This window comes from Patella vulgata, chromosome 1 (assembly GCF_932274485.2).
Source record: "Patella vulgata chromosome 1, xgPatVulg1.2, whole genome shotgun sequence".
NCBI lineage: Eukaryota > Metazoa > Mollusca > Gastropoda > Patellidae > Patella > Patella vulgata.
In genome coordinates, this window is record NC_065879.2 from 65,988,170 (window position 1) to 66,002,074 (window position 13,905).

Sequence of the window (13,905 nt, forward strand, 5' to 3'; positions counted from 1 at the left end):
AAGGTGATATCGCAAACAAGTTGTCTTATTTTCATTTGTGTTATCTTAGTGCACGCGCAGGGATCTTTCCTGTGGGAGTAAACCTGAGTGCCCGGAGTAAACCCACGAGGCTGAGAAGGCGCCCCTATCTCCAAGCCACATACGCTCACACCAGGGATCGCAACCACAACAGCAAGCTAGATGTGACCAGTCAGATAGAGGTCGAAACGTGACACTTTAGACCACTAGGCCATCCCAACTCCCCTACCTGAGAAATTAGCATTTTAATACAATTGAGGCGACGATACTATATAACTAGTGTTAAAAAAACAAAGGGGGTTTGTCATGGAAATACGTAATAGATATATATATATATATATATATTGCACCGTTAACTCATGGATTAATGTATTTTATTTCATATTACAGACACAACAATCCATATTCTTCACATTTTTATTTCAAAATTAAAAAAAAACCATATATTTTATGTCAATGTAGCTGTTGTTATTATGTATATCTGCGTATACAAAAACACCTAATGAAGAATGAAATGGTTTCTACAACAAAGATAGAATAACTGTCATTTTTATTTTGTCTGAGACACAGTGAGCTTAAGCAGTCATTACTTAAGATACGATGAATCTATTTTAATAATTAATTGTTCAAGTTTGTTTATCAAGTGGTCATAACTTAATCGATTTAAAAAATTGTTGGATCAAAATGAATGTAATTTAAATTGTGACTATGTATGTAGCATTTATTTTGAAAAAAGAGAAGAAGCGATTATGTTTAAAACAGTAGTATTGGATTTAAATTTAAAACCCTTTTCTCTAATTCGCAAAATATAAAAGTTCCTATATCTGGTGGGGATCGAATAAGAATTTTATTTAATACTTGCAGGATACTCGGCTTAACCCGGGGCCCAAATTCGCCCGAGGCCCAATTCGCCGGGGCCCAAATTCGATGACCTAAAACATTCACGGGGTCAAACTGTTTAATTTGATACACATTGTGGGGGTGGAGAGCGACATGGAAGCGTGGTTCACCCGGGGCGCAGCACAAATCTGCAGGGGCCTAAATTCGATGACCTAAACCATTCACGGGGTCATGCTGGCTAATATGATACCTCATATTTGGGGGTGAATCGCGGCGACGAAACGTGATCAGCGAACGTACACACATTATACACGCACCCCTTACACCAATACATTTTTGATTTTATTGATATTACGAATTGATTTAATACTAAACAAAGGATCTGTACATCTCTGTGGTGAAATTTGATATAAATCGTTTTCTTGAAATTTAACCTCGCGAGCAACCGATCACGTTTGTAAATTTTAAATCCACAGACTATCCCTAAAAACGGTATAATGTTTAACTTGTGTGCATGTGTCTCGTGGTCGAGTGTAAAGGTCAGTTCAAGTCAGGATAGATGTAAGTCATGATTTATACAAAAACACTATTACACCATAACAGCGTCCGGTAACATTTTATAAACAGCAGAGACAGGAAGAAAACTAACCAAACCTACCGGTCTTTGCAACATTGAGATTATAATATTATTGACAGCTTAATACAACGGCATTTGGATGACTGGGTCAGTTTGCATGTATATACAAACAGCATTAAAGTCTAACATACGGCAATTACCTGTTTAGGGTCGCCACTTTTCCGAAATATAACTGGCAGGAGATCTTTGATATATATACGACACCAACTAGGCACCAGTTCTCTAACCACACAACCACGGCGACCCCATTTTACATTTTTATATTCTAACAATAAACAGATAACTAGGACAGCTGCAATGGATGGGGGGGGGGGGGGGTCTGTTAACGTATTCCTCGATTATGGATAAGGATATCTTAAATATAGCTATTATATCTGTAGTGGTAGGATATAGAAACAGATCTCCATAGTAGTAGTGTGATTTATTTCCTTTGGTGATTTATCTGGGAAACATTTCAAACAATACAGCACAAAATACTATTTTATTTAGCGGTACAGGTTCAGTATTACTACCATACAAAATAGAACATAAAACACGATACAAAAAAGTACGCTTTTTGAGCTGAAGAAACAACTTAGGAACAGCCATAACGTATCCCAAACTAGAACGTATACCTTTTATTAGTACAATACTAAATTCACAATACAATTTAAAAAGACGAATATATTCATAAAATCAACATAGCGAATGAATCCTTGTTATATTGTTGAATGATAATCATTTAATATGTATTCTGCTTTCTTCTGTTTTGGTGATCACTGATCGTGATTACGGTGATCACCAAATAACAAGTTGTGAATAATGTGGGCTTTAATATTAATTCTATGAACACATATCGTGAAATCGTGTGTATAATCGAAAGTTTAAAACACTAACAACAGTGCTTATCGCGTTTAAAATCTAGCATTCAAGTTTGAACGTACGAGATTTCTGATCGCGCGAACACGATATTTACAAGCAGTAACACTAACATCATCGACTAGCTTAAAAAAAAGTCACAGTTTCAACTGTTGGTCGATGATGATCTGTGGTATGTTTTGGTCTTCAGGTACGTGAAATAAACTGGGAGGTCTGCAAAATCAAAGGGATCCTTAGGACCTCCACGGCAAAAGAGGTGGTTCGAGAAATAATAGATAGCTAATTAAAATTCAATATTAAATTATTGTTATTCGGACAATGCATTTCAGTAGCTTGGTCACATTAATAGGAATGGTGCGATCATCTTGGTTTTATCAGAATGGAGATCATCTTGGTTTCTATCAGAATGACTATAAATATTTTTATCAGATTAATATGGCACATGTATATCAAAGATTTATGTGAATATGTTATGTGAAGTCTGAACGTCCCTAATATAATTTAATGAATAAAATACATACAGATGCCTTATGGGCTGGGATTTGTTAAAGGGGTTCACGAATGGGAAAAGATTGGGAATCACTGAATTCTACTGAACAAATTGGGTCGTCTCGTTAATAGCATTATTGGCGTCAACATACGGTAAGTCATTATCTTGTTTGGTAGCTTCAGCTATTACAGGCAAACATGACTTAGGGAGAGAAGATTTAGGAAGATCACGTGTTGCAGCGCAATATTGTAAGTACGATTTGGTCGCATTATAACCACGTGCAACGACGAACTCGCGATCAGCTTCTTCACACTTAAAATCGGTGGTTCCAATATGGCCGGTATTAATTCCCACTGTCCTCTCCATATCCCGCTCATCCACATAAATCCTCTTAACGTTTGTTAATAAAGTTGACTGCAGAGAATCAAGGAATGACACAAAGTTTTTAACGTCCTTGCGCTGATAACCTAAAAATCTGGTCTGAAAACATATACCAGTTGATTCGATAAAATGAATAAGCTCGCTGTATTTAATCTGGCCACTTTTATCGTTATCCAACAATTGAAAAGCTTCATGGACATCGATATCTTTACCAAATAACAGAGTCTTTTCTTCTTTTGTCAGCTGTTCATCTTTAAAGGCGTTCTCTAATTCTTCTAGTGTTATATCGTCATTGTTATCTATGTTATGTCGTTTGAGTACCTGAAAATATATAAATGAAATGAAATGAGGTTTAACGTCCTATTTTTATACACCAATTAGGTTTAGTCTGTCAGCCGATTAAGGATAATACTGTGTGAGTTTATATGTCCCTTAATTGGGTGGCCATTATTAATCATGAGAAGGAAGTATACAATTCAAGAGATGGTCAACACTCCATATAACTGGACATAACGCCTCTGTTATTCCTGTTAAGGGACAATTTTGGTATCTATATCTAAGTTTTAGGGCCAAACATTTTGTTAAACTAAAACGCCAGATGAAACACGCATGAAGTCAAGGAAAAATCCAAGATAGTCGCCAAATAGCCATAACTATTTAAACTGTTATAACTTTTCACATAAGCAAGCCCGAGCTGCGATTTTTGAGACTATACATACGTTATGGGCATCAAATTATTCGCTATATTAACAGCAGATGACGTCAGCATCAACGCCAGGGTGGTCACCATAATGACCCTTATCAGTGATGTATACCGACGTATTCTGCCATTAACAAAACTAGCAACTGGCTGAAATATTCTTAATTGAGAGCTATTAGCATCAGGATTACACACAATTACCATCTATCGGCTGCAGATGTAATCCTTAATTGGTGCATTTGTCCCATTCATTTCATGAGATTAACTGTAGTCAGCTTGTGCTTTCATGCGTGGGCATCTACCAGTCAGAGGGAAAAATCGCAGCCATAAAAATTCCTATAGGAACCTATAATTTTTCCCTGTTTTACTCCGACATAGGGCCTCTAACATGATTCGAGAGACAAATTGAGAGGATATATAACTGTACAGAGAACCACCATCAGCTCATAAAACGGCCCATACGCTGTGCGTTGTGCTGTGAAGGAAATTTTGACTGGACAGCACACACATACACAATCAACAAAGTTGTAGGCTATTTCGGGACGAGCATATATAGTTTTTATTTCAATAATTCGTTGGCAGCTGGGCGAACCATTTGGTTAAAGGCTAGGTAAGCGACGATTCTCCTTGACACGGACATGCGTGGGATCGCAACAATTTCTACAGATTACGCCTTGGACAAACACATCACCGAAACTCTTACCTTAAGAAACGAATCAACAGCTCTGACGACTCGTCCATGTTCGACAGCAAGTTTATCTTGTATTTGTTTCTTCTTTGATTTTTCTTCAAATAATTTGGTTGACGAAGATGGTTTTAATGGCTGCAGAACTCCAATTCTATTTTCTAAATTATATCTTAATATGTCTCTTTCATTATCGGCAAATAATAAAAAACCCAGAGTCTTGGAATTAAAAGTTCCGAATCGCTCTGTTTTATCATAGAGACGGGGCAATTCACTTAATGGTTGTAACTTTTCTATAAAACTGTTACCCGGTTCCATAGATAGATACCAACCATCAAAACAATGAATGGGATAGTTGCAGAGGACGCCACCATCAACATATACATCCGTTTGGCCGTAAGACGTGAATTTAGTAGCACTAAACATGCCGGGAATGGCCATGGACATTCTAACAGCAAAGCGTACAGCCATATTGGGCGTAGTCTTCGGGTGACAATACTCGGTAGTCATTAGACTTAAGTTTGTTACAACAACACATAGCTCTATTCCGAATTGTTGATAAACTTCTTGAAACGTCACATCCGGGTTGCCCGTCTTAAGTCGCATTTTATCGCCAAACCACTTATAAATTTTTTTCCCAGGATTCCACCCATATCCAGAAATGAGATTTGGTAGAAGACTGCAATAGCCACAACTGTGATCTATGAACACGTCAGAAATATTGTTTCCCAAAAAATCCTCAATTTCTTCTGGATTATATCCTACTGTTATCAAAGCAGCTGTCATGGCGCCCGCACTAGCTCCCGCGATTCGTTTGATGTTTTTCATCACCCCAACTTCGTGAAGGTATTTTATAGCTCCACAGTAAGCCAGGCCTTTATTTCCTCCTCCTTCAAGAACAAGATTTTCAAAATCAAATACAAAATCCTTTGGATCTGTGGCAATTGCTAGATGGTCAGTCTCTGTAAGACATGATATGGACCGATTGCGTAAAGCTGCTTGGCGTAAAGTAATATTTTTTTCTTTAGATACCGAAGCATCCATACAGTCATTTGCACAAAGGTTATCGTCGAATTTAACTTCGTTTTCCTTTTTATTGACCAGCTCCATACGAGCTTCCATGTTGAGTTCGTGGGTTGATTTCGGTTTCTGTTTACGACTACTGCACTTGTTACCCATCTTGATTGTTGATTTGAACGACAACGGGAAAACTGTGATCAAAATTTCAAACAACAATTCTTTTCTATGGAAAATACTTTTTCTACCTTTGTGCAAACTCAGGGTGCATGACGGTCTCAATATCAAATGTCTGTATATAAAGATTCGATCAAGATACGTTTGGGATGGTATACTTCACTTGTCCTTTTAATGAATGTAAATGAAGTGTAACGCGTTATGATACACGTATAACACTGCTAATACAAAAGTCTGTGGTAGGAAACGAACATGAAACACAGCAGGCCTTACAATCCTTAAGAATATAAATTTACCTTTTAATGTTTATATTAAACACACAGTATAAATGGAGCACTATAACGGTGCGTATAAATCATAAAATATAATTCACAATGTCAACCAATTTAAACAACAGGAAACTTTGAATATAAGTAACTGTGTTGGCGCCGGGATCAAGAAACGGATGTGAAACTAAACTTTAAAAATAATCACGGAACTCCAAAAAAAAACAATTGTACTGATACAACTACATCAGCCGTTTACCACAGTCCTACGCTGTAACAGCCTCGTATATTTGAGAATTTTCCCCTATGCTACGAAATTTACCTCTTTGTCGCGATTCCAGAACCAGCCCCAAACAAATCTGAAATAATCAAAATAAGCATAGTTAAAAGATTAAACGGACTGCACCTACTATAGGCGACACATCAGTGACTGGTGCACAAACTATTAGATATGTTATCTTTTCGAATAGATAAATATATATCTTAATAACGAATCAACACGATATATATATTTATATAGAAGGATGTACACAAACGACCTTAAGAAACTAGGCCGGTCAACTTGAAAATTCTCCGGAAATGCTCATATTATTATTTTACTGCGAAAGTGTCCACAAACAGTGAATATTGTTTTAGCGTTAATAATAATAGAAACTGATCTCACTTTTACAACTTCCTACTTCCACATTAGCTTATAATTTTATTCTAGAATTATTTTCTCTAACAACATATTATACTTCGATATTAAACGGAAATAGTAGTTTACCGTCCGATAAATAAACAGAGTGACACGGTAATCGAGCGCTAAGAACAATGGGCTTTTAGACTAGAATGCACCTGATTCGATTCCCCGGTCTTGTTCCCATTTGTCAAGGGTACTGCCTACGGTTGACAAGTATTGTTCGGATGGTTCGAAAACCGCGAGATCCACCCGTATACACCTAAAAGAACCCTCTTGAGTTGGACTGCAATGAAGAGTGGGAAAAGTCGTTGTCCGGGCAAAATTCTTATCTGTGCGTTGATGTGGACTTATAACTACATGTCTTTCCTATCCAATCTTATCAGTGGTAGTAGTGTGATGGTCCGACAAGAACAAACTGGATGTGTTAAGCCCGGTTCTCACCTAACAGAGTTGGTTCCGCCACTGCTGAAAGGAAATGCGTGTCTAGTCGTTTAGATGAAAACACGAGACCCTTTGGTTACGTACATGGATGGATTGAACTCCGCCTTGCCCAAACAAACGAACCAGTGCACCAGTCAATGAAGAAGTGTAGTAAATGTTGTGTCTTAAATTGGTTTTAACCTAAATCTAATATAGTATAATTTATACATACATGTGGCAACTTTAATCCTTGTTTTAGAAAATGATATTTAGTATAGCACAAACGGTACGGAGTTAAGCAATAATGGAATTTCCAATAATTGTGTTACGTGATCACTATAAATAGACACTGTCTCGTATCGATTTTATACATATAAAATAAAAATAGAATTCATGTCATTCCCGTGGAATATTGTACATGTCATTTTATGTATAGATCACATAATATATTATAATACATGTACAGGAAATTTATATTGCAATTAGGGGAAATCCACTAATCAAAGAGTCGAATAACCACTTTAAAATACCAGTTAATTTTAATTATTGTAGAGTCGATAAATTATACGTAATTAAGATTCTAATCATGCTACTACGATCCTTACACTCCAGTATCTCAGTTTCTATGTATTTAACGTTAATAATATTGTACAAGCCAAAAGAGAGAGAGAGAGAGAAATGGGGTTTAACGTCCACTCGACAAACAAACTAGGTCATTTCGGGACTAACGTATGGTTTAATTTTTTATTTACATAATTCGCTTGCGCGTAGGGGTCTTTAGCAGTGGGGGGAAACCGGAGGACCCGGAGAAAACCCACGAGGATGGACAGGCGATCCTACTTGCCACGTACAACCGGGGGTTCGAAACCACGCCAGTCGACTCAATGACAGACTTTATGATACAGCGCGCGCACGCTAACCATTCAGCCATCCAACCCCCCACAAGCCAAAAGAACTAATATGAAATGTTAACACATTAAAAGTGACACAATTTTATACATTACGAACTTGTATGATTAAATAGCAAATATTAATTATCTTAAAACATGTATCTTTTGTATATGAAAATAAAGTCTATATTCAAAAAGGAGATGAATATGCATCTAACTCTAACGTTTTCAATATCATTATGCCGACCAGGCTTGGTATTATGAATCGGTAACTAATTTACCGTGACACTAATTTGTGAAATAAAATTAAATGGGGTTTTTAACGTTCTACTGTAATTTGTTAAAATTAAAAACTTGCATGCTTAACTAGTATTAGTTTATGGACATGCATTGAAGTCTGCATTCAATAAGAAGACGAGTAATAAGTCCTCGACATGCTTTTAAATCATTATTATCTTTCACAATGTAGGCCTATGCAACTAACATTAATCTTACCTGAATAATATTATGTTAAATCAACGCAAAGATTTTATAAGACTGGAGCGGTACACATAATAGCACCAATCTATGGAAGCCTATAACTACCATTCATAATTTCTACCCAATCCCTATTACATACTTTCCTCTTACATGGACACGCTATTTTAATGGCTTATCTATTTATTTATCTATTTATTTATCTATTTATTTATCTATTTATCTATTTATTTATTTATTTATTTTTATTTTTTGGGGGGGATGGGCCAAATATACTCAAAAGTTTTATTCGAATGAAATGAATATTGGTACTAAAAGATTGAAATAATAGTATTTAATGATTTCTCGAATTTGACCTTTAATGTATTCAGTAGAATATATAAGCCACTCGTAAAGGCGGGGGGACGAAAAACCGCGGTCCCCGTGCCCGGGCACGTAAAAAAAACCTTGACAGTTGGACAAATAAGTTGGTGGAAACACCGCGGTCCGGGCAATTTTTACCCCATTGCCAATTGTATGGAATATGGGGTGAAATGGAGTTTAACGTCCTTCTTCTGTGCACCAAAGGCGGGCATACGACATGCAGTGAGCTATGAACGATAGTTTTATATACCACGTTATTTCTAGACATATAAATACACACTGGCTACATATCTCTCTATCTCTGATGATGATATTTAGAACGATAAACCACATTTCTCTGACATTACCACATTTGCTTTTTGATAGGTCAAAGTGTGCTTTGAAAACGTCTGGTTGTCAGATCAAAAGAGTTCAAGGATTATAGAGACAACAATTTATCAACAAGCCCAATAAGGTTTTTTATATATATATGCATGTATATATAATGCTTTTAAAGCTTCGCATTATTTAAAGAAAGAAGAAACCACTCGACTTGTCATGACAGTTATTTATGTATGTTCCCGTGATAAAACCAGGTGATGGTACACTAATGTGTCACCTCGTATTATGGATGGTATAAAATTAAATGTTTCGACCTAAATAACGTTAGCTATAGATTGTTCTGAACCGCTACACAAAGACACAATAAAAAAAATAATCTTTTTTTATTTTATATTTCTTTTAAATCACCACTATTAATTTATCAGCTCGTATTAATGGATTTCAAGATTTATGATTACTGTACTATCTTTCAATTTGTAACCACCTGATCAGGGTTTTTAGGTGACCGGGGGTAGGGGGGGGGGGTCTACATATACATCCCGCAGGTCCTGCATTACTGAGGACATAACTTAAAATGGCACTCCCTCTTTGATCTGTCGCTTTGTTTTGTACATAATTCTTATAGAATTCACCGATCAAAATAACACAACAGATCAACAAACTTTCAACTTATTTTTGCCTAAATTGAATTGTTTAACTTTTTTTAAAGCAATCGATTACTTAAATTGATATGAAAATGGGATTACTGTGGAATGGAGTCCCCTCGCCCCCGAAACCTGGAGTGACCCACAGCCTACGCGCCTGTAACGTGGAAAATATTTCTAAAATAACATTGAGCTATGACTAAGTATAATGTCTAAAGTCTGTTACATCCATGTACGTAAGCGAGATTATCAAATAACTGGTTTGTTCCGATTTCTAACTCAGGTGCAAATAACTCGTCTGAAACCGATTCTCTTTCAGTAGATATAATAATACCAACGTGAGAAACCAGTGGCAATACTCACTAATTTTTGTTAGGTAGACAGTCGAGTATAATTAGTTATAGCTAGATGTTATGTTTTAAATATTCTCCACGTAACAGGCGCCTATTGGACTGAACTACCTCACAACAGCAGTATTATGGTTAATTACAGGGTAAATAACATCATCTGATCATAAAGCAAGCTATCTCTCTGTCAATAAATATTTCAGGGAATCTTGGTTGTAAACTTTAATACAAATTTCTGGGTCGTTATAGCGATATCTTTACACTCCTCGGCTGAAGAAGCATGCATAAAGAGTTATCGATAAATTCAAAAGGAAGTTCTCCATACACCACTGTAATAACATATTTTACACATAAGAATAAAGCGTTAACAATAAAACCTTTCAAATCGTGAAACTGAATATATACTATTCAAAAAAAGTAGGGGATATTTGATTTTTAAGTGTTATTAAAGTCACCTAATGAAACTGACGAAGAAACAAATGACAAAATGAAATGAAGTTCACATTCATCGATTTATTCCAAATGATCGTTAGACTAAGTAAGGCACAGACTGATCATTATAAGGGTAAAATGGTACCCGGGGTCAAACAGCAAAGTTACCACAGCATCACAACCAAGTCAGTAACGGGTAATCCTCCTCTGTTTGCCAAACAAGCATTGATCCGACGTGGCATACTCCTAATGAGACGTCTAAGGTCATTTTGGTCCAGATTGTCCCATTCCTGTTGCAACGCAGCAGCAAGTTCTTGGACATTGGCAGGACGTTGTTGACGTTGACGTAACCTCTGTCCAAGCATGTCCCAGACATGCTCGATGGGGGAGAGGTCGGGACTCAGTGCTGGCCAAGGTAATGTGGTGATGTTCTGTTGTTGGAGGTAACCTGTAACGATCCTGGCCCTGTGACATCTTGCGTTGTCATCCTGGAAGATGAAACGGCGGCCATGACGTCGTGCGAACGGCACAACATGGACTGCCAAGATGTTGTCCCGGTAGTACTGGCCTGTAACACGCCCTGCAACAACATGTAAAACCGTTCTTCCAGCAACAGTGATGCCTCCCCACACCATAACAGAACCACCCCCAAATCGATCATGTCTGATGACGTTAACGTCTTGGAAGCGCTCGTTTCGACGACGCCACACCCTCCTACGTCTGTCCAAAAAATCAACAGTGAACCTTGACTCATCTGAAAACATCACATTGCTCCAGCGTCGATTATCCCAGTGTTGACGATCCCTACACCAACGACGTCTTGCCTGAATGTGATGATCTCTCAAACAAGGGATCACGCGAGGACGTTGGGCGCGAAGGTGACCCCTATGCAGTCGATTCCGAATCGTCTGGCCACTCACTCTCACACCAGTGTCTGTTTGAAGACGAGCGCTGATCTGATTTGCTGTGATGACACGATTTCTCAAGGCCAAGGTACGGATAAATTGATCCTGGGCTTGAGTTGTCGCCCTGAGCGTGGTCTGTCCTGTACAGATTGTGTATCACGGTATCTGGACCATAGCCTGCTTATGACAGACTGAGAAACATTCATCGTCCGCGCCACAACCGCCTGTGTTGTGCCGATCTGTAGCATGCCAAGGGCACGTAACCTTTCATTTTGGGTAAGCCGACGCATATCAAAATTTGTTTTCTGGTCACTAAAACAATTAAACTGATGTTTCCACCCTGGAATTCAATGCCACAATGACTGTAACATTCAAAGTCAGAGTCGTGCAAATCTTGGGTTGGACCCCTATGATGATCCCAAGCATCACCTGCATTCCATGCGGTAGCTATTGGTGCGTTTGGGCGTAACATGTAACTGGAAATGTTTCTTCTGTTAGGTTCTATAGTGACTTTTTTCGTAGTCATTTGCATATTTTAGTATTATGCCCCCAAAATCAAATTTCCCTACTTTTTTTGAATAGTATAGTAAAATGTATACGTTAAGTATAAACTTGTAAACACATATTATAGACCCATAAAGCCGTAGAAAGAGACCCAAAATACCCAATAATCTACACATTTTAGTAGCCTATCATTTCAGAAAACAATTTAATCAAATTAATATCTTTATTTTATGTCGGAAGACAATAAAAACGAATTGAAAAAGATAAGATTGTAATCAGATATAAATGTTATTGTACAGTACATCATTTCGTAACATAAAAATGTAAATAAATCTTTTCAGACACGTCCGATAAAATGCAATCACTATTTAATATTGTACCTTCTATTCTAAAGAATAGTCAAGTCTAAGCATAGTAAACACAGACAGATTACCAACCAGGAAAACATGCAAGAGTAACAGATTTTCCACGATAAAGTAGTATGATCAGGTAGTTAAAATAATAGTAGCCTACCCTGTCCTGTCCCATGCATGATATTATAATAACACCGGATAAATACATAACCCGTTGTGATGATAAAATGTATGAATCTATATAAGTTTACGAAGTCCAACACTTCATTGTTAGCAGTCTACTCTATACAAGATAATACTATACTCACAACGGTAGCAAAGTACACCTTGACAAGCCTAGAAAATCCTCAATAATCTACACAGCCCGAAATATTCAACAAGCTTCTGTTTAAATATATAAATATATAGACACTTACTCGCATAAGTAGCATAAACACACCTTATCTATAAACCCTCAATATATTCCCACATGTTTCAATATAAAATCTGTAACAGTATAAACACCTGTTAAATGTTAGATGAGTTCACTGTGTATAAATATGTAGGTAACTACAGTCAGCTATTTGCCTCTATCGTTGATAAAACTTCAATCTCTGTAGTAATCGCGTCATAGTCTTCTATAATATGGTGTTCTATATGAGCCACTTTGTACATCGCTTTTTTGAAAGTTCCATGTAGGCCTAAGTCGTGAAGGAAAAAACGTCTATAATGATATTATAATATTATGGTTTTCTAGTTCGGAAAAGAAATGAAGCCCCATTTTGTAATACTGCGTCGCTTTTTCTAGATGGAATTTTAGTGATAGAGTACGAATGTAATATGAGACACCGGTTAAGAACTGCATTCATTTCATACATACCATGTGATTATTATTATGAAGTTAAGAGTAACTTTTTAAGCTATAACTAGACAAAGAATATAATGGTTGTTTTCATACACTAAACTACAGTATTGTAGATTTTCATACAGCCGTATCTAAACAGTTGTTTACACCTTGTATACTAATCTTATACTAATACGCTCTATTTGATCTATATAGCAGTCACAGGAACTATTAATAAGGCACGCTATTATGGCCCATTACGATTCCAACCCTTCGGTGTATTGGTCATCAAAAATCGTATGATCTCCCTAATAACGTCAAAAGACTTTTATTTTTACCTGTTCCTATTTTTAAAAAAAAAAGAAAAAAATATTTCAATCAAAAAACAATACGTCTAATTTTAATTTTTTCAAATAAAGAAGCATTCCATCTTTTAAAAGAAAGAAACAGAGATGTCAGAAAATTTGGATCCTACATATAGACAATATATTTTTGTCTGATCGTGGACACTATCCAATGTGTATAATGCCACGGAAAGAACTAAACTACTGACACGGTTAACCCAAATCAGTGGGGTTGTGTCCATTTAAATATATGTAATACATCTCGTTTCTAGATTATTCGCATATAAATATTATCATTATTTATCGTGGTATTGATTGTTGACTATATAAA

At 36.7% G+C, this 13,905-nt stretch overlaps 1 protein-coding gene across 4 annotated transcripts; it reads right to left on the reverse strand.

Moving 5' to 3' along the window:
- Positions 1-1,962: 1,962 nt before the first annotated feature.
- On the reverse strand, positions 1,963-13,003 carry LOC126808761 (uncharacterized). 4 transcript variants are annotated; one of them, XM_056103523.1, is made up of 3 exons: positions 12,912-13,003; positions 4,628-6,428; positions 1,963-3,545 (listed from the first exon to the last, which is right to left on the reverse strand). In XM_056103523.1, exons 2-3 carry the CDS (start codon positions 5,786-5,788, stop codon positions 2,943-2,945), a joined length of 1,764 nt encoding a protein of 587 aa, XP_055959498.1. In that variant the 5' UTR covers positions 5,789-6,428; positions 12,912-13,003; the 3' UTR covers positions 1,963-2,942. The 4 variants fall into 4 exon arrangements, with proteins under 4 accessions (XP_055959498.1, XP_050389665.2, XP_055959500.1 ...); XM_050533708.2 differs by having other exon boundaries at positions 12,824-12,955; XM_056103525.1 differs by lacking the exon at positions 12,912-13,003 and adding an exon at positions 12,716-12,842.
- Between the last annotated feature and the right edge of the window lie 902 nt (positions 13,004-13,905).